This window comes from Gekko japonicus, unplaced genomic scaffold, assembly GCF_001447785.1.
Source record: "Gekko japonicus isolate JY-2015 unplaced genomic scaffold, Gekko_japonicus_V1.1 scaffold45, whole genome shotgun sequence".
Taxonomy (NCBI): domain Eukaryota; kingdom Metazoa; phylum Chordata; class Lepidosauria; order Squamata; family Gekkonidae; genus Gekko; species Gekko japonicus.
The window spans coordinates 2,109,356-2,129,785 of record NW_015177011.1 but is presented as its reverse complement, the minus strand read 5'-3'; the positions used below and the strand labels follow the sequence as shown (position 1 = coordinate 2,129,785).

At 44.2% G+C, this 20,430-nt stretch overlaps 1 protein-coding gene across 1 annotated transcript in view; it reads right to left on the bottom strand.

Annotated features, from left to right (window-relative positions):
• Positions 1 to 20,430, bottom strand: part of KCNH1 (potassium channel, voltage gated eag related subfamily H, member 1) — a 359,758-nt gene that overhangs the window by 123,124 nt on the left and 216,204 nt on the right. Inside the window, exon 11 of the mRNA XM_015427609.1 lies at positions 20,389 to 20,430. This exon is cut by the window's right edge and continues 1 nt beyond it. Coding sequence (XP_015283095.1) covers positions 20,389 to 20,430 — 42 coding nt within the window. The remainder of the gene's footprint in view (positions 1 to 20,388) is intronic.

Genomic DNA, 20,430 nt, shown 5'->3' with positions numbered 1-20,430 from the left:
AGCCTTCAGCAAAATCTGCTGTTATCTTGTCCAATCCAGAAGTCCAGGGACCCTCTTTTGACCTTACTCTATCTTCCTTCGCATTCTATTAATATAACTGTTGATGTAAGCAATACAGATATAAGGTGACCAGCTCCAGGAAAGAGCATTTAGAAAATTGAATTCTATGTTAATAATGATGGAAGCAATCACGTAATTGCCTTAAGGCATCAACAAGACAATAGCGCTTTCAAGATTAAACCACATATTAAACTTAATACTTTTCTCCTCAGATAGTCACATTCTAAATATCCTAATCCAAAGAATACCCAGCAGAATAACAATGGGTTGGATCCAAAGTTTCAGTGAATGGAGCAAGTTGGTTGTGGCAGGGGAGCCCCTGCACTATAGGCCATGCAGCCCTGGATGCTACAGCAGAAAGGTGAAATTAGTTGAAACTGCCTCCCCTGTTCTTTGCATAAATCCTCTATTGCAGGGGTGTCAAACATAAGGCCCGGGGGCTGGATGTGGCCCGGGAGCAACTAGTGCAAGGGAGGGAACAGGGAACTGCTTGGGAGGGGAGTGGGCAGAGCCACTCTGATTGTGGCTTCCGCATGGTGGAATAAACCTGTGTGCAGCAGTCAAGCAGCATGGGAGCGTCTGCCCAGGGCTGCACCACTGGCTCTCCAGTCTTCACATATGGGTTTTCCTTTGCAATGGAGCCTTGCAGTGAGGATACACCAACTTGGAGCAACGAGCTGCTGTCCTTTGTACAGTTTATAGCTCTGGCACCTGGCATTACATTTTATGGCATGCACGGCCCAGCCCAACACAGTGACATTTATGTCAGAAACGGCCTTCATAACAAATGAGTTCGACACATCTGCTCTATTGCAACCACAACAGCATTTATTAAGCAACATTATACCCTTCTAAGTACACGGAAGTCAAGAAGCTTAAAATATGGTTGCCAACTTCCAGGTGGGGGCTGGAGATCTCACAGAATCACAATCGATCTCCGGATGACAGAAATCAGTTCCCCTGGTGGAAATGGCTGCTTTAGAGGACGGACACACTGGCAATCTCCAGGTATTTCCCAACCCAGAGTTGGCAACCCTGGGTCAGAAGGCTGTAACTCTGTTTAGGACATTACTAGAAAACTCTGCAACTGAACTGCATGTTCTGTTTGTTCCCCCATCTGTCTCCCTCTCCTCCCTTATGTTGAACTTCAGATTGGGTAGGGACTTGTCTTTCAGAACTGTGTAATAACCCTTCTGAGAGGTCCAGCGAGGCTGTGTTCACTTCCAGTTTTTGAGACACGCACCCATAATAAACAAAAAATGGCAACACATGATGCACACACAAAAAGTTACAGAACTTACCAAATACCAAGGAAATTAGCATATGTTTACATTTGAGGACCCCTTTGAGTTCAAGGCCCAGGCCAAATGACCCTTCTGCTCCCTGCCCTAATTGGCCCTGACCATGTACACTGGCAGCACCATATAAATACAGTCCTAAGGACCTTTCTTAGCCATTTTAGCATTATTTTAATTTGATGGCACATTCTGTATTCTCATCACTTCCCAAAGGGCATCTCTTAATTATTCTAGACTCCCTACAAAAGTGGCTAAGGATCTTGTCCCCTTTCCATAGTAACTTGAAAAGACTTGTTTGGGTATAGATACCACCAGTGGCTACTTAGTGTGGAAAACAGTATAACAAAGGTTTTACAAACATTTTCAAAATGTCAAGATGTTAGTAATACCATTCATACATACATCTAATTCACTGTGTATCATCTGCCAACTTGAGATGGGAAACAACGTATCTGAAAATACTGTGAGATAAACGGATTGTGTTAAAAGCCATAGATGCTGCGCCTTCTTTCTGAAATGCAAAATTAGTACATAATTCACTGGCATTTCTCTCTAGCTTTCCATGCAACAGTGACATGGTAAAAGTAGGTCTTGAGATGAAATAAAAAGGTCATTTTGAAGTCATGTTATGACTGCCAAAAGAAAATTACAGTACTGAATGCAACTGACAGGAAACACAACAAAGTTCTGTATATTGACTAGATAGGATGATATCCAAATGCTTTCCCATCCCAAATACAAGTTTTGCATGGCTACATCACCATACACTAGTTCCATTATATTACATATAATTAAGCTCTTTATAACTCACACAAAGGCTGAAGGCAGTCACGCGGAAACTAATCAACTGCTTGATCCAATCTTTGCCCTTTGGCAGTACCCATATATGGCTACCATGATTTATAACAGAAGTAGGTGGTGAAAATCACAACTGAAAAGGCAACTTCCACCTATCTCATGGGCTCTAACACAACTAGCTGAAGCCACTCAGTCTGGGAGTCCCCCAGCCTTCCCTCCCCCCGTAACTGATCAATCAAGGAACATTAGCAGCAGCAGCATTTTCCTTCCTGAGTTCAGGCCATTTGTACTAACATGGGGTGGAACACAAGAGCAATTTCACATTCTTTAATCAAGAAAGTAACTCAGCATAAATGATATCTAGTCTGCTCCTGCTGTGTGCCAGTAAAACATTGAACAACACTAAATGGATTGTGTATACAGTAACAGTTCTGGGCTACACTTACATTTTCAGGCTCTCTGGAGCAGGCTAATGCTGCCAGGTATTAAGTGTCTACATAGCAAGAAAAAGACCTTGTGAAAGAGAAGACTATTCTTCCCTGGATGAAGAAGTCTCTTACTGTCAAACAGTGCAAGTCTTTGAATTGCATAGGCTCGCCAGACAAAAACAGCCCTTAATTGTGTTTTGCTCCAGTCATGCACAAAGACTATGCAATCAGATATGCAGACGATACCACTCTAATGGCAGAAAGTGAAGAGGACCTTAAGAGCCTCTTGCTCAGAGTAAAAGAGGAGAACGCAAAAGTGGGCTTGAAGCTCAACATCAAAAAAACTAAGATCATGGCATCCACCATGTTTTACAGCCAGATGAGGTAAAATTAATCTTAAAAGGGAACAAAATCTTGAATAGGGATTGCAAAGGCTGGGTTTATGCCATTTTATTCAAACGGACCAGTTATTTTTCCTCAATCCTACTTGTGTGGAAAACAGCAACGAAAAAGCTATGTTTAAGACTAACAGGAAGAAGACTGCTATTAGGCAGAAAAGAGTTTGAAAGCCTGATATGATATAAATGACACGCTTTTATTTACAACTTCCTTTCAAATCCTCAGCAATTTTCAATTATGTTTATGAACAGAACTAGACCACAAGATGTACAAAAGAACTGCCGTTCCTTTAGGAGTTGGTCTTTCTGGCACAGATAACAGACTGGACATTTTACAAAGTTCCAAACACACCACATTCTCTTTCTTTTCCCCTGGGAAATATGACTCAATTAGACTAAGGTCTGCAATCTTTATTGATGCTTTATAATTTTGTTTCCCTTCACGAATGCTTACCTAAGTCCTACTCAGCATGAATGAGGTTGCAATTAAATGCCCTAAACTGAAATATAACGCCAAGCACGCTTCACATCTATTCTGCTGTCAGGCACCAGCAGACTGAGGCTTGATTAACAGATTTGGACAATTGACACGGTGACTGAAATACAGTTTATTGCATTTAAACTATTTACACCCCACTTCATCAATGCAATATTCATGGAACAGCTCACTCTAATTTAAAATCAATTCTGTGGTACCTTCTCAATGTGATCAGCTGTTTATGTGAATCAGTTTTCATGAAGTTCTGGCATTTATTATTCCACTTCAGTTTACTATGGTGAAATAACCTCCCCACCAAAATCTGCATGTAGGGGTGATTTAGGGTTGCCAGCCTCCAGGTGGGGCCTGGAGTTCTCCTGGAATTACAATTGATCTCCAAACTACGTTTATTTGTTCCCCTGGAAAATGGCAGCTTCAGTGGGCAGACCCTGTAGTTTGCCATAGAGACTGGGAGAAAAGGAAGTTCTGGTAGACTTGCCAAGCCCCCACTAGGGGCGGGTAAATTCCCGCCCGGGAGGCCCGTTACCCACCGCTGGCAGATCAGGCCCCGAGGGGAACTCCACCCCCTGCCAGAGGGCGTCCCCAGCATGAGGTGACATCATCACGCTGGCCATGTTGTGGGGGGGACACTCTGTGAATTGAGGGAAAACTCTATGGTTTTCCCTCGAGTCACGGTGCCCCGCCCCCAATGTGGGCGACACGATGACATCACTTCCGGAGATGTCATCGTGGTGCACGCGCGCAATGTGCGCACACAGGGAGACTCCCAATGGAGCCAGGAATCTCTCCACTTTGCAGGTAAGTTGACTTGGCAACCCTAAGTTCTGGAGTAACATCACTGGGACTGCAGGCTTAATCACTCATTTCCCCAGAACTGAATGCATGTTATACAAGCAAACCTGGATCTGTTACTAAATGTATACTCAGCAGACAGTTCCAGCCAACCCTTTCTCCCAGGCTAATTTATCTGTAAGGACACATGTGATTCTGGCATTCATATTTTGACTTCGCATTTTTAGCTGAACATTTAAGAGACTACATATCAAAAAATCAAGTTGAAGAGGCTCTGAGATCCTTTCAAAAACCAAACCATCCCTATTCAATATTTACTTTAGGGGCTAACTCATTCCATATATTGTCATCAACACTTTCTTTTTCAGTCCAATATTTCCAAAGGGAACTCTACAGTCCTAGAGAAAACATGCAGCTGCCTTCCTGTCTAGACTCCCTGAGCTCAGTTATCATAATGACATGCTAAAGCATTCCACCTGTGAACCATGCCTTTCTGTAGAATTCAAAGCCAGTTGTTTAATCTTCTCTCATACAAGGTAAAAGGCCTAATGTTTAAATGGCAGAGTAAAATATTCAAAGCACAGAGAGCACTAGAAACCTGCACACAGGCATTGCAAGTAAGCAAGGTCTCTCTGGTAGGGCATGAGCAATAATCCTACACAATCATGTCCACTGTGGCTGCATTTGGGCAAGGTAAAACAAACACATCTGTCCCCAGTTGAGTGGAAGTATATTAAGAGCAATTGAGAGCAAGACATGAATGCAAAAACCAAAGCAAATATTTGCTGAAACAGTGAAGAACAGGAAACACTCTGCCAATTATCCAATTAGGGGCATTCCACTGATGAGTATTAGACAGGCCAGAGGCACAAATTCTCAAAGAACAAGAAACAAACAAATATGGTTCAGAAACCAGTGGTAGTTGTCAGTAATCATGCCATTCTCCACCACTCCATCCCCTGTGAATCTATCCTTCAAAGAGATCTCCTGGTGGAGATGTGGGTTATAGGCTGGAGTCCTCATTAGAATTTCAGAGTTCAGAGATAAAAATGTCTCACATCCCTGAATTCATTCAATACACCCCATATTCCTTTTTTAATTGGGAGCATAGCTGTTTTGTGGCCCATGATCTTACTGACTGTTTCTAAAACACATGTTTGATACCCTTTCCAATTATGGAAGCATTTATTTGATTTATTGAAGGTTTTTTTAAAAATTAACTATCATTCACTGGTATCTTTCTACTTGGGAAGACAACTGTACCATTGTAGAATGCAACTTCTCACATGAAGTCATCAAACATACTGCTCTTATCACGGGCACCAAAACCCATAATTATCTGTTTATAAGTTGTCCACCTTTCAGCAGTCACTTTCAAACACCTGTTCCCCTCAGAAATTCTTTCCAGGTACAGAATGTTAAATGAAATTCTGTACTCAGCAGACTAGACACCCAAAGGCAGCTCTTTCTGGGAACAATTCAAAGTGCTGGTTTTTATCCTCAGGGCACTTAATGGCTTGGGCCTAGGGTAGCCGAAGGACTCAGTTCAGTTTATTTATTTACAGTCAATTACCATATTCAGAAATACAACAGAATCAAAACCTATTTAGATATAATAGCTAAAAAGTACATCATTAAAAATATACAAGGCATCACATTACAAAGATAAAATATACCAATCGTCACATTTCAAGAAAAAAAGGGAAAAATGTATATTAAATCTAAAACAGCATAAAATCAAAACAAGAGGGGGAAAGTCCTATAAAACAGATCTATTGTTGCTTCACACTTTAATCGCCTGAGTACAGAACTTAGCTGCTACCTTGGTGATTGCTGGAATTTCAACTATCAATAGTTTCTCCAAACAGGCCCTCTCCATCACTACTACTAGTTCACCCAAAAAAGGAAGAATTGTCTTATATCAATTTTTTTTTAATATAAAAAGGGCAGTAGATGAAAACGTGTCCCAACATTTCTACCTTGCCTGGGAGCAGGGACAAATCCTTTCAGAATATGGGATCTTCTTATATCTCCCTTCTAATACCATTGATGGCATTACATCACATCTAGCCAGGGTAAAAGCCCTCCTGTGGGGAGGAAAATCTAAAATTTTAAGATATTGGGCCATTGTTGTGGAGTATCTAGATTTCGCAGGAGCCCTGAAGTTTGGAATTTTCATTAAAACTTGCTGCCACACCATGTCATGAACTCTTTGTAGTTGAAGGACTCTCTCCTCCCATACTATCCAGTTCACCAGTTAAGATCTGCCCCTCAAACCCAGCTCTCTAAGCCCCTGCCTTCAGAGGTGAAGCAGTTGGTGACTAGAGACAGGGAATTTTTGGTGGTAGCACCTCATCTTTGGAAAGTCCTCTGACTTAAGGCTCACCTGGTACCTACTTTGGTTTCTTTTAGGCACCAGGCTAAAACACATCTTTTTACCCATGCTTTTAATTAGTGGTTTTATCCTAACAGCTTTTAAATGGCTTAGTTCTTATGCTGCTTATGCCTAATGGGTTGTGTTTTAATGGCTTGTGTTTTAATTAGGGATGGGCATGAACCAGCTCACGAACTAAAGCTCATGATGAATTTTTGCCTGAAGTTCATGGCAGGTCAACAAGTATGAACTTTCTATGAACTTCAAGCAGTTCATGTCCATTCGTGAATGGATATATTTCCAGACAGTCTCCACTCAAAAAAAATGTTGACCAAGCTTCAAAGCAATGTGTGTGTGTGGAATTCTCCAGCCTTGGAAACCAGTCATGTCAGTTTCAATAAGGTTGCCCCCCCCCCTTGGCCTTCCTTCATGTTCACTTCCCATTTTCTTGCACAGAGCTTGCAAAATTCCACCCCCATACTTGGATTTGTGACTGCGTGCTTTGTGATCAGTCCTTTTAAGCTTGCAGTGCCAGTGGCACTGGGTTCTGCTGGGCATTTCTGCACATTGTAACTGCTTAGAATCATAGCATCATAGAGTTGGAAGGGACCTCCAGGGTCATCTAGTCCAACCCCCTGCACAAGGCAGGAAATTCACAAATACTTCCCCCTCCACAACTACAGTGACCGCTGTTTCATGCCCAGAAGATAACACACACAAAAAAACCCCCTCCAGGATCCCTGGCCAAACTATCCTGTAGAAAAATTGCTTCCTGACCCCAAAGTGGCAATCAGCATTTTCCTGGGTGTGTAAGAAAGGGTCACAAGAACTAAGCACTGAGGCAACACTTCCTGTTGGGCTTGTAAAACCCTCCCCCTTGCTTGGATTTTTTGTGACTGTGCTTTGAGATCAATCATTTTAAGCTTGCAGTGCCACAGTGGCAGTGAGTTCTGCTGGGCATTCTACAGTGAACTGGTTGTGGTGGGCTTGCAACCCCCCTCCTTGGATCATGATTCTGTACTTCACATCAGCCCTGTTGAGCTGGCATTGCCACAAGGGCACTGGGTTCTTCTGGGCTTGCAAATCCCCCCCCCTTGCTTGGAGTGTGATTTTGTGCTAGACATCAGTCCTGTTGAGCTGGCATTGCCACAATGGCACTGGATTCAGCTTGGTACTCTTTGATTGCACTGGTACTGCTGGGCACTTGGTATATTGCACTGGTTCTGCTGGGCTTGCAAAAATACCCTCCACCTTCAGGTTCTACTGCAGAGATTCTCTGGGACTTTGATTCTGTTCTGCTGGGCTTCTATTGTCCTTGCTTTTTCAAAAGTGAGGGGGCTGTAACTCAGGCCCCATAAATCCAATCCTCACCAAACATGGTGGGCAAGTATAGGAGAGTCAGCCAGAGATACCCTGTAAGTCTGGAGTCTCTAGCATGCTGCTGCCATGTCACAAACCTCACAAACTGAATGGGTTCATTTAGCTCTTAAATGTTTGCGCTGGTTTGTGGTTCACGAACGGTGTATGCCATGAAACATGAACTATCACGAACAGCATTTTCCCACTTTGTGCCCATCCCTAGTTTCTCATTAGAAGCCACCTCAAGCAGGATTTTGAAGCAGCAGCATAAATAATGTTAACCCTTTACTTTCAGTGGAACTCTTACTGATTGTTGCAAACTATGTGACCAGATAACCCAGCCAAAAAATTTTGTTTTCTCAATTATGGAACAACCTCCCCAGAGAGGTGTGCCTGGCCCTCTCACTTTTGAACTTCAGGAGGCAGTTGAAGATAGTTTTATTTAGGACTGCATTTGACTAATTTAGGTTTTATTTATTGGCAGTCCTGAGATTTTAAGCTGTCATCTTTTATGTGTTTTATGTTATTTATATTGTAAGTTGCCTTCAGTGCCACAAGATAGAAAGGCAGCTAATAAATGTTTTAAATGAATAAAATAAATATCTTCTGTATTTGGATCAATTGTTGTAACTATTTCTTATAAAAGTTTGTTGTTGTTATCTCTCTCTCTCTCTCTCTCTCTCTCACACACACACACACACACACAGAGATCTCATTCTGAGGCATGTGTGGTGACAGGGCAAGGGTATTGAATACCTATCGAGAACTATTTGTACCAGTATCTATTGGCTATTCCCTGCTCTCGGGTAAGACAGTAGTTTGGATACACACTAAATTTTCCAGTAGTGGAATGGAGGTAAGAATCTTTTTCAGTGGCAGCAGCTATTGTATAAAATGGCCTTCCTGAAGTTGTCAAGAAGCCTTCTATTAAGATTCCACAAATAATGCAAGGAGGGCTCAGGGGGGCTTTTGACACTGCCACCTAATTTTAAATTATATCTGTTTGTTTTTATGCATTTTTAATTGTATATTCTTTTAATTTTCGTTGTAACCTGTCTTGAGCCGGGTTGTGAAAAAGGCAGGATAACAATTTTCTAGACAGACAAACTAAAAGCCTTAGTGAACAGAAAGGTTTGTAACAAAACTGGATTCCCACTTTTTACAGCATAATGAATTAGCGCTCTACTTTTAAAAAATCAGATTTCTGAAGGGTTTCCATCTGGTATATTTGATCCATATTATCAATAGAAAGTTTGTGTCTTCTGCAGCCTGCAAACATTGTACTGGGTGACTCAGAATAACTGACTGCAATTTTCAATCAGCTTCTTACAAGTAAAAATAAATAAAAATACAGCTCACTTACTTAATACCAATCAACTCTGGCACACTCATCATCAGTCAGCATCAGTTTATCGCTGACTGCAATCCAATTAAAATACCATTATCTCCATAATCTGATGGAAATTGCTACCAAGGAATGAGCTTTCTGTAATAAATGTTTCACAGGAGAACATAAAATGGGGAGAATGGAGTTCCTTTGGTTAGAAGTGCCTTCCCAAATCAGAAGCATGCCTCTTTTAAGCCTTACATCAAACCCTAAGGGCACACGGTCTGTACCCATCTCTACTATCAATCAGTAGCAACAGCAGAGAACACATACGTACACATGATTCTGTAACAAACCTTGTGGGATGGATACAGAATCATATGTTTTCAGATAGCTATAATTATAGGCTACTTTGTTGGTTGGTTGGTTGGTTTTATTTCCTTCCATTTATATCCCGCCCTCCCCGCAAAGCAGGCTCAGGGCGAGTTCCAACTTTTGATAATCTGTGGAGTGCAAATTTAAGAGACATTTTAATATTTTAAGACTGTTATAGTGTGTGTATGTAAAGTGCCTTAAAGTTGCAGCTGACTTATCATGACCCCAGAGCATTTTCAAGGCAAGTGATTAAGGTGGTTTGCCATTGCCTTCCTCTGCAGAGTTTTCCTTGGTGGCCTCCCATCCAAGTACCGAGCCTGCTTAGCTTTCATGATCAGATGAGATCAGGCTATACTATAACATTCCACATCCCTGTATGTTATAGTACCTGAAAGAATCTTCAGTACTGCGGTTGGAATGTTCGTCAGTACTCCAGTTCCTTATTGCTTCCTCTTGAATAAATATTATTTCACTGTCCCTACAACTCTTCTATCTATCTTTCTTTTTTCCTTGTATTTAATAATCAAGGACCTGAACACTGAAAATACACTACATAAAACTTCATTAATGGACTGTTACTGATGGCTGAGGTCACTTTAGCTGTGATGATATGACATTGGTACTCATTTAAATCAATTTGTATGCTTTTATGATCTCATGGCCTTTCTCTTTCTCTTTTCCGCTTGTACTTTGTTACCACAGCCTTTGGTTATTGCAAATAAATACTTTATTCATGTTTTAAACACAAAAATAAGTATGCCTAAATTTGCACAATTAATTCTGATTACTAAATTTTGCAGGCTGGGAGCTGAGAGAGGTGGGCCACCTCCGCGGGGGGTGTGTGTGCACGGGCTTGGTGGCTGCCTGGGAGCTCCCATGGACTGACCACTGTGTTTTCCCTCTGTGCCCAGGTCCCTGTTCCCTGACTCTCGCTGCTGATGTCATGGACCAACACTACTGATGTCATGGACCTCAAGCCGGCACTCAGTGCACCCCTGCAGACACCGGGCATCCCAGGATCCTTGGCTCTGGTGCTTTAGGAGAAGGCAACACAGAGGGTGGCCTTGATGACTTTGGATGCCAGTGTGGCCCTGCCCTGGTGACGAGGGGGAAGGGCAGGTGCCCCTGGGCCAGGTGTCAAGGCTGCTGGTTGTCCGGAGGTGAGAGAGGATCCTGGCTCCTTGCCTGGTCTCTGCACATAGGGCTCTTATCCGGCACAGCCCATCCCACCCATCCTTTCCTTCATGTGAGCAGTAATTGATTGGGAGCAGCTGGAGAGCTGTTGCAAATGGCAGGAAGCTTTTTCCAGGGGGCAGCAAGGGATGGAGGGGCTGGCAGCATCTGTAATGGCAGCTGCCAGGCACCTGGAGGGGCTTCTTGCCATAGTGAGGGATGCAGGGGAGGAACAGGGGTGCATTGAGAGGCTGTTGAGGGACTTCTCAGAGTCTCTCTGTGCCCCTGGCCTCCCCACCCTTCCTCCTGCAGTGCCTCCAGCTGGGGTGGCATGCAGTTTGGCACAGGGACTCCCTCGACAGCTTGGACTCCTGTCTGACTGCCATGGCCAGTAGTGAGCAGGGGGCAGCATCGCTTCCACATTCTTGTCCATCGTCACCCTCTGGGGCCCTATACACTGTCTGTGCGTTGAGCCACCATGGGGTGCCTGTGGGGCTGATGGCTGATGCCCTCCTCTCCACAGACAGGTGGCCAGCGCTTCTGATGAGAGCTGGTCTCTTTAAGGAGGGGTGAGAGGTAAAGGAGGAGCATTGCTTCTGTTGCCCACCCCACTTTGCCTCATGCCAGTGATGGACACTGGGCTTGGACTCCTGGACTCCAAATGAAATTATTGAATAATTGCTGAATAGGATTCAGCATTGCACTTTTAATTGATAGTGGTAACATCATAATTATAAAGAGGAATCTAGGTAGAATTTTTGTTTTGATATGAGCTATGGAAATGTGTACTTTCACATCCAGGGGTGGCCTCAGTGATTCTGGAACTCAGGGCAAAAATCCAGTATGGGGCCCCAAAATCACTGCAGCCTCCCACTCTGCCTACCCCCTGCCACCGGGGTCCAAGCAAGGGGCAGCCCTTGCCTTATGTGATGCAGAGGGGAGTTGCTGCTGTCACCAGAAGCCAGCTGCCCAAGCCTTGGATAGGGTGGGTATGAGCAGGCACCACTGCCAAGCTGGCTACCTGGGCCAGGCATAAGCAGGAACTACTGCCGAACTGACTGCCCCCACTACTGGGGGCAGGGTCACAGTCTGTTCTCCCCCCCCCCAGTGTGGGGTCCTGGGCAGCTGCCTGTGTTGTCTACTGTTCTGCCCGTATTCACAACTGGCTCACTCTTTCAGCTGCCCCAAGTGTTTGGAGTTCAGCACAGGAGGAGGCATACCCCCCCCACACACACACATGCTACTCCTACCTGGCTCAAAGACAATTGTTCAAGGGTAGTTCTTTATAATTTCTGCCAAACTGGATGGAAAATAAAGATATTTCAGCCTGAAGTATTTCCCATTGAAACCAATGGAAATTAAAATGAACACAATACTGAAAACAAATGTGTAATAATTAATATAATGAAGCTTTTGAAATGAAAATGAATATGAAAACAATTTTTTTTGCCCATTCCTACATGTTACCAAGGAAACGTGTGTGATGGGCAATGAATGTTGGTCATAATATGCCATCTGGGCCTTACTCTCAAGGAATTATTTACCTTGTGTTAACTGCAATCAGCTTTCTATAAAACTGTATTAAAAATCTCAGCTCTAGTTGCTTGTATCCAATTTAGTACTCTCCTTCTTCCAATAGGGCATAATGAAATGATTAACTATGTTTACTGCCAACCTAATAAGAACCCATAGTAATATTTTCATTGGCAGGAATTAAAAATGGTAAATTATGCTATGATGATTTTCATTTGTCTCAGTCAAAGTTTACAAACAAACAGGTTAATTAATTAGCCAAATAATTCCACGCTATATTTGAAGCTATAATACGGAAATGTCTTGACAAAATAGGTCATGCTCATTGCACGCAGCTAATTACAGTTGCAAAGTTATACCCTTGTAAAGACTTTTTCTGGCTTTTATCAGATTTTATGGTTTCTCCTATCTTTTCTGAATCTGAAAAAACTGGTTCCAACATTGTTTTGAAGTTTTAACTTAGAAAGCAACCTCTTTTGTTTTATTTGTGTTGCAAAAACAGTGAGCAAAAAGAACAAAAATACAGAACAAATTTGAAACTCCTCCACTCATGACACTATTTTTACATTGTTAGCAAAATACAACCAAAATACAAACAGATCAGTCATCACACAACTGATTTAGAGTCTTTAGTCATAGAACTGTCTGAATTCAGATATGGTTACACAACCACGCAGTGTACACATCTCCCACCAGGTATGAAGGATGCATGCATAGATTTTTCTTTAAAATATCTGTTCTTGTGGCTTTCATTAGGATGGTACCAAAAGTCCACCCATTTTGATGTTAATGTTGAAAGAAGGTAGCTGAAATATTTCCCAAAATAACCAAAATAACCATAACCCTATATTCTTTAAAAAACCTATAATCGTTTGGAAAACACTTGGTGATTAAATCCCCATAAATAATACAAAGTGTCTGTATCTTTAAGAAACAGGTGTCCTCAGTGGCTATTGCCAGGCAACTACAACAGTACTGCCAGTCTTCAGGCCTTGGGGTTTTGTTGTTGTTGTTTTTATATAAGGCAGGGGGAAGGGACAGGGCCCTTTCCAGATCTGTTTTGTCATTTGAAGGAGGACTCATAGGGGCCAGGCCTGGTAACAACCATCGGGTGACTGGCTACCACCCGATTTGCATGATACACTAGGGTTGCCACTCAGTGGCTATTGCCAGGCAACTACAACAGTACTGCCAGTTTTCCCCTCAGATGGCTGTGGCCCCGCCCCCAGCATGCCCGGCGTCATCACATCACATCTGGCTGACGTGCATGCCGGGGCGGGGTTCCCCCCGGGGCCCGATTCCGCAGCGGCGGAAATCGGGCCTCCAAAGTGGGGGATTATCCGCCCCCCGGGGGGACTCCGCAGCCCTATGATACACCCAGGCCTGGCTACTTGCTCCTGTTCAACATCAGCCACCCCACAAAAGCCAGTATGGTGTAGTGTTTAGAGTTTCAGACTAGGTTCTGGGAGACCCAGGTTTGAATCACCACGCTACTATGGGAGATCACTAGATGACCTTGGTCCAGTTACACACTTTCAACCTAACCTACCTCACAATGGGTGTGGTCACACGAGCAGGTTGCCATGGCAGTATCTCAGCTTTAAATGTATTATTTATTATTTATTTATTAGTTGGATTTATACCCCACCTTCCCCGCCGAGGCAGGCTCAGGCGGCTTACAAAAGATAAAATATAAATAGACAATTGTAAACATAGATAAAACCAGTTTAAAACAATCCACAATCATAAAGTGCTAGCTAAATAGATATAAATAGTTAAAGATGGCGGTAAAATCATCAGTATGTTCTACAATCTTAATCGTTATATGTAGCATACGTAGGCACTAGCTGTCAACGATGAAAACCAGGGAATGGGCTAATGATGTTAATGATGGCATACTTAGAGAAGCCGCTTGAGTTTGGGACGCTTCGCATCAATCACAATGCCCCATAAGCCAGCATCATAGTGCTGCAGGCCCGTGGTTGGTCATTCACATCACTGCAACTACGTACCCACAGCTGGGTTGGTTGTTTTTTTCTAAGTTCTGCTGTGCATGCGCAGAAGCAGACAAATGCAAACACAGTCTTGGTTGTGTTCTATGGGGGTGCTGAAGTGCCAAGGCCATACATTGAGGAGGACCAGAGGGACCAGGGAAGGCCTAACATGCTAGAGATGTGGGCTAACAATACATCAGCAGTGCCAGAGGTCACCCTGTTGGAGCCTGCAAATGAATCCTCGATGGCTGGCCCCTGAGATAGCCAAGAGACTTCTACTGAACAAGTCTCAAATCCAGGCCCCTACCTCCCAGACCTGTTCCCATTCCACAGGAACAGCAGCAGCAGCAGAAGGCCTGAGCTGAGATGGCCCAAAGGAGGTGAACTGCCAGACTGGCTGAGCACAACCCCATTCCAGAGCCATGCAGTGAGAAAGATACTTCTCTGCAGCATCCTGACCAAAGCACAGCACCAGAGCTTCAACACCTGCCAGCAGTGAAGCTGAGCCTGACCCTCTCCCAGCCTATTTAGGCTGAGGCTTAGGAAGGCTGTCCTGTTGGATCAATAGGTCTCTAGGTGTTCCAGCTCCCTGTGTTCCAGCTCCAGTCTATGGTCCCAAGCCTCACTATCAAAACCTGCAGGTACTACTCCAGAGGATACTTAACCAGGTCTGCCTCCAGAGCACAGGACAGATGGGAAAGATAAAAGTAGACTAGGTAGTGGATGGGAAAGAGGACATAGTGGGGGAAGAGTCCTTGCTGGTCCCCAGCCTGTCATATCTAATTCTCAACATGACTCCACCTGTGGATACTCAAATCTGGAGACTGGGTCCATGAACAGACAAGACAGATCTTTCCGCAACCCTTAGAAAAGACCCAGGTTAGCAGAAAAATCTGGAATCTCAAAAAATATATTAGGGGATTAACCCTCCCAAATAAAAGAGGCAGAACCTGTAGTTTTAAGAAATCAGTGCCCTTTCAATGGCCATTTTTGAGGTTGCTATAGACAACCTCAACAGTATTGTCTGCCTTCAAGCCTTGGTTTCTCTCAGTAAAAGGCATTGGGCCTAGACTTAGCAGCAACCACCAGGCCTTGCTGCTTGCTACTTTTCATCAGCACCTTCCCGTACAGAAGCAAGTGTGGTGTAGTGGTTAGAGTTTTAGGCTCGGATCTGGAAGACCCAGGTTTGAAACAGCACTCTGCTATAGAAGCTCTGTGGATGAACTTGGTCCAGTCTCTCTCTCTCAGCCTAACCTACCTCACAGAGTTGTGAGGCTAAAGTAGAGGAGGAGAATGAGGTAAGCTGGTTTAGTTCCCCACTGTGGAGAAAACTGATGTATAAAGTTAACATATAATACAAATAACTAGAGATGGAGGGTAGATAAAGGGTAGGTTGATTGGTGAGAAGAGACAGAAGCAGGGAATGAGGAGAGGATATAGGGGCTGCTAAGAGGAGGGCAATAGGAAATAGTGTTGGGAGGGGCTACAAGGAAAAGTGAGGTGCCCCTCCCTGCACGTTCTTGTGTGTTCCCCACCTTTGTATCTGGATCCCAATCCAGCCTGGTGGTGGCCACTGTGCAACACCCAGTATGGCCCTGCCTGGAAGTGGCCACAGTACAAGTAAGCCAGAGCTTTCCTGGGGAGAGGCTGCCAGAGGAGGGAAACCTGAAGACAGGGAGACAGATCAAGGGAGGTTGTCTGATGAGTGGGAAGGAAAGAAGAAAGCAGGAAAGGAGGTGGAAAAGTTATGGGGGCTTTCAGGGAAAGGAAAGAGGAAATGGGGGAGAGGAAAATTAGATTCTCCCCCATGGAGGTACTTGCAGGTCCACCAAATTAATTATAATATCCATATCCAAGTGTTTTATAAAATTCACCAAGGGCAATTTCGCACTAGAGCTGCCTCGCGGGCCCGCCGCCGTTTGCCCCGACACTATTTGTCAATTTTACACCTGAGGCTGCGGGGCTGCATTTGACCCGCGGCTTCGCCCGATTTCCTCCGCAGTTTCGTGATCCTGTTTCAGGATCACGAAACTGCGGAGGAAATTGGGCGAAGCTGCGAGTCAAAATGCAGCCCCACAGCTTCGGGTGTGAAATTTACGCGAGGCAGCTCTAGTGCGAAATCGCCCCAAGAGTGCTAAAACAGGAACAACATTGCCCAGAATCTCAAACCCTTACAATGATATTGTTTTACCTCCAAGGAAATCAAATATTTATTTATTTATTTATTTATTTAATTCCACTTATACCCCGCCCTCCCCGCGTACATATGTGTGGATTGTATATGGAATAAAAAAAACTGAATTTCAGATCTGTTTACATATTCAAAAAGCAAATCAGAGGCTGAACTTGAAACAGAGTCAATAATCCATTAACAGATCAGGCACTCTAAACCCACTTCTTTTTCACACTGTGAAAAATGACCATGTCAACAAATTTTCTATAGCAAAAGAAGATCAAAATTACATAGATAAACACAGTGAACTATGAATGGCCAATGTTAGCAAGGATATATAGGTTTTTTTTAAAAAAAAAACTCGTAATGGGCCAGAGGGTGCCATTTTAAGATCTCATAATCTTGGATGTGGGAGTATGTTCAGGTTTGATCTCATTTCTCTGTGGCTGCACTGATTCAGTGGCAGAAAACTGAAGCAGTAGAGACCACAATGAGTCTCCCATTCACAGTAGGCAGTTTTCTGAGATTTAAATTGTTGTATAGTTGGACACATACTGAAGTAGATCCTATCCCTAATCTACCACTCCAACAGAAGAACCGAATTAGAAGGAGGCTCCTTGGAAGAAGGTTCGATTTACAGCATTGGGAATAAAATGCTGCATACCAACTTTGGGTCTTGAATTTGACTCCCTGGTGGCAAGGAGCAGTTGGAACATCAAAGAAATTTCAAGTATTATTCACCAGCATCACGTCTGAATTCTGGCTTCAGGAAGCTTGTCAAAGAGCATTTGTCTTCAGGTAAACAGGTATATGGAGCTGCAGTGGCTCAAGTGGTTAAGACACTGAACTGCAGGCTGTGGAAGGTCAGTAGTTCAGCAGTTCAAGACCCGGATGCCGCAAGACGGGGTGAGCTCCTGTCTCTAGTTCCAGCTCCTGCCAACCTAGCAGTTCGAAAGCAAGAAATTGCAAGTAGATAAATAGGTACCACTTCGGTGGGAAGGTAACAGCGTTCCGTGCGCCTTGGTGTCTAGTCATGCCGGCCACGACCATGGAAACGTCTTCGGACAGCGCTGGCTCTTCAGCTTTGAAACAGAGATGAGCACCGCAACCCTAGAGTCGGATTTGACTGGCTTTCGAGCAAGGGAACCTTTACCTTTTTAAACAGGTATATACTGTTCAAATACTAACTGTCCATACAGACTTAATGGCCTCTTTGCTTATCTCCCTTTTCTTGACTATGAAAAAGTTCAAAGTAGCACAATATAAACAATCATTTTACAAGAGAGAAAAAAGAGATTTTCATATTTATTTATTTATCACATTTATACCCCGCCCTCCCCACAATGCAGGCTCAGTGCGGCTCACAATCAGTGCGTTAATACAATTAAAACAACATAAAATCATAGAAAACAATACATTATTAAAACAGTTTCATAAGGTGCTGAAGATAGTTATTCAAGATGGCTTATTTCAGTGCATCATCTAGAAGTCACTCTGCTCAAGATTTTCCTGTGGCACAGGCTAGGTGTTAATAATCAAGGCACAGACTACGTATTAAAGACCAAGGCACAAGCTAGATGTTGGAAAACCAGGGACCAGGGCCTTATAGTGGTGGCAGCTCCCTAGCTGAAAGCCTGGCGGAAGAGCATCCAGGAGCACTCCCAAACTCCTAACCTCTGGCGCCAGCACCAACGGTGCCCTGTCGAAGGTCGGGAGTGGGATCCCCACCCCTGAACCGCCCCAACTCAAGCACAGAACCTCTGTCTTCATTGGATTCAGTTTCAGCTGACTCAGCCTAAGCCAACCAGCCACGGCTTGTAGTGCCCGGTCCAGGTCTTCCGGTCTGGAGTCGGATCGGCCACCCAACGTCAGATAGAGCTGGGTGTCATCAGCATACTGGTGACATCCCTGCCCATGCATCTGAGCAATCTGGGCAAGGGGGTGCATATAGATGTTAAATAACATCAGGGAAAGCACTGCCCCTTGAGGCACTCCATAATCCACTGGGTGCCTCTTGGACTGCTGTTCCTCTAGCGGGCCCTTTGTTCCCAACCATAGAGAAAGAAAGTGAGCCATTGCAAGGCAAGCCCCTAAATTCCTATGTCAGTGTGGCGGTGGACCAGTAACTGATGGTCGACCATGTCGAATGCTGCTGACAGGTCTAATAACATCAGTACCACCGAACCGCCTCGATCCAGATGCCTACGAAGGTCATCTGTGAGGGCAACCAGTGCTGTATCCGTCCTGTGACCAGGATGGAAGCGTCATCCAAAAAGCTCTGTAGCTGACTCGCTACCGCCAAATAGGGCAAATTGGAAACTGGCCGATAGTTGGCCAATTCAGCCAGAACCAGAGATGTTTTTTTCAGCAGAAGGCGAATCGCTGCCTCCTTGAGCACCCCAGGGGATTGTCCCTCAACGAGGGACTTGTTGATAATCTCCCTCAAGGTGCTGTGAAACCCATCATGGCTGGCTTTAACTAGCCATGACGGGTACAGATCAAGGCGGCATGTGGTAGGACAAATAGCTAGGAGCAATTTGTCAACTTCCTCTAGGCTGAGTGGGTCAAAATGATCCAGAACTGGAATCAAAGACGTGCATGGAGCCTCAAGCGCACTTACCATATCAACTGTGGCGGAGAGGTCGCAGCGGAGCAACAAGACCTTATCTGTGAAATAGCTCGCAAATGTCTCACAGCCTATGTCCATTTCCCTAGCATTTGGCCTGCCCTGTGGCAGGGTAGTTATAGACCGAATTGTTCTAAATAATTGGGCTGGGCATGAGCTCGTTGCTGCAATCGTGGCTGCGTAGTACTCTCTCTTCGCGGCTTTGACAGCCATCTCATAGGATCTCATAAATGTCCTGTAAGATGTTCTTGTAGCTTCATCTTGAGCACAGCCGTCTCAGCCCTCGCTTTATAAGCCGCAAGTCCTGGGTAAACCAGAGAGCGAGCCTAGAGCGAGGGCGCAGAGGGCACCTGGGAGTGATCTCGTCATGGCTGTAGAGAGTCAGCAATGCCAGTCCCCTACAAGCTCACCTAGCGAGCCTCCAGGGGGCATTAGCTCCCGCAGAGCCATCTGGAGCTGCACTGGGCTTACTCTATTATATATTTAACTTTCTATGTCCAAAGTTGTATTCTTACTAAATGTTTCACTTCAGTCTTGCCATCCAAAAAGTCCTACATGAGGTCGCCCTTGAAAACATTCAGAATCTGCAACTGGTGCAAAACACAGCAGGGGCAAACTGTAGGAACCATGTCACACCTTATTCTGCAATCTATAATAATTGCCACATCCAATTCAAACTGCTGATGTTTACCTTTAAAGTCCTTCATGAACTCTAGCCCATATATGGGAAGGACTGTCTCATTCCCCATGAGCCCATATGGCAGGCTGGGAATCCCTTTTTGTTGTTCCAACCCATGAGGGTACATTTGGCTGCTAACTACTTGTGGGCTTTTTCTGTGGCTGCCCACAGGCTACGGAATACTGTCCCTGATGTCATTAGAACATCTTCATCTCTCTACAGAGGTGTGGTGCCAGCAGTCACCAGTCACCAGGAGATCAATTTCTGGGGACAGAAGCAGGCTGCAACAGGAACGCATATGTAGTTTCAAATGTAATACTCGTTGAATGCTACTATTTTGACTGATGCATTGATGGGCTTGCCCATAGTGACACTGAAACACCCAGAAATGGACCTCCAGTCAGGACAGGACACAGAACAAGGTAATATTATATCTGAAGGAACAAGTGATATGGGAAAAGGCAGGATTTACCTTATTTTTCACAAATACAGAATTTCTTACCCTTTTCCGCAGGTTATAGGTCAATATGAGGTTCCTTGAGAA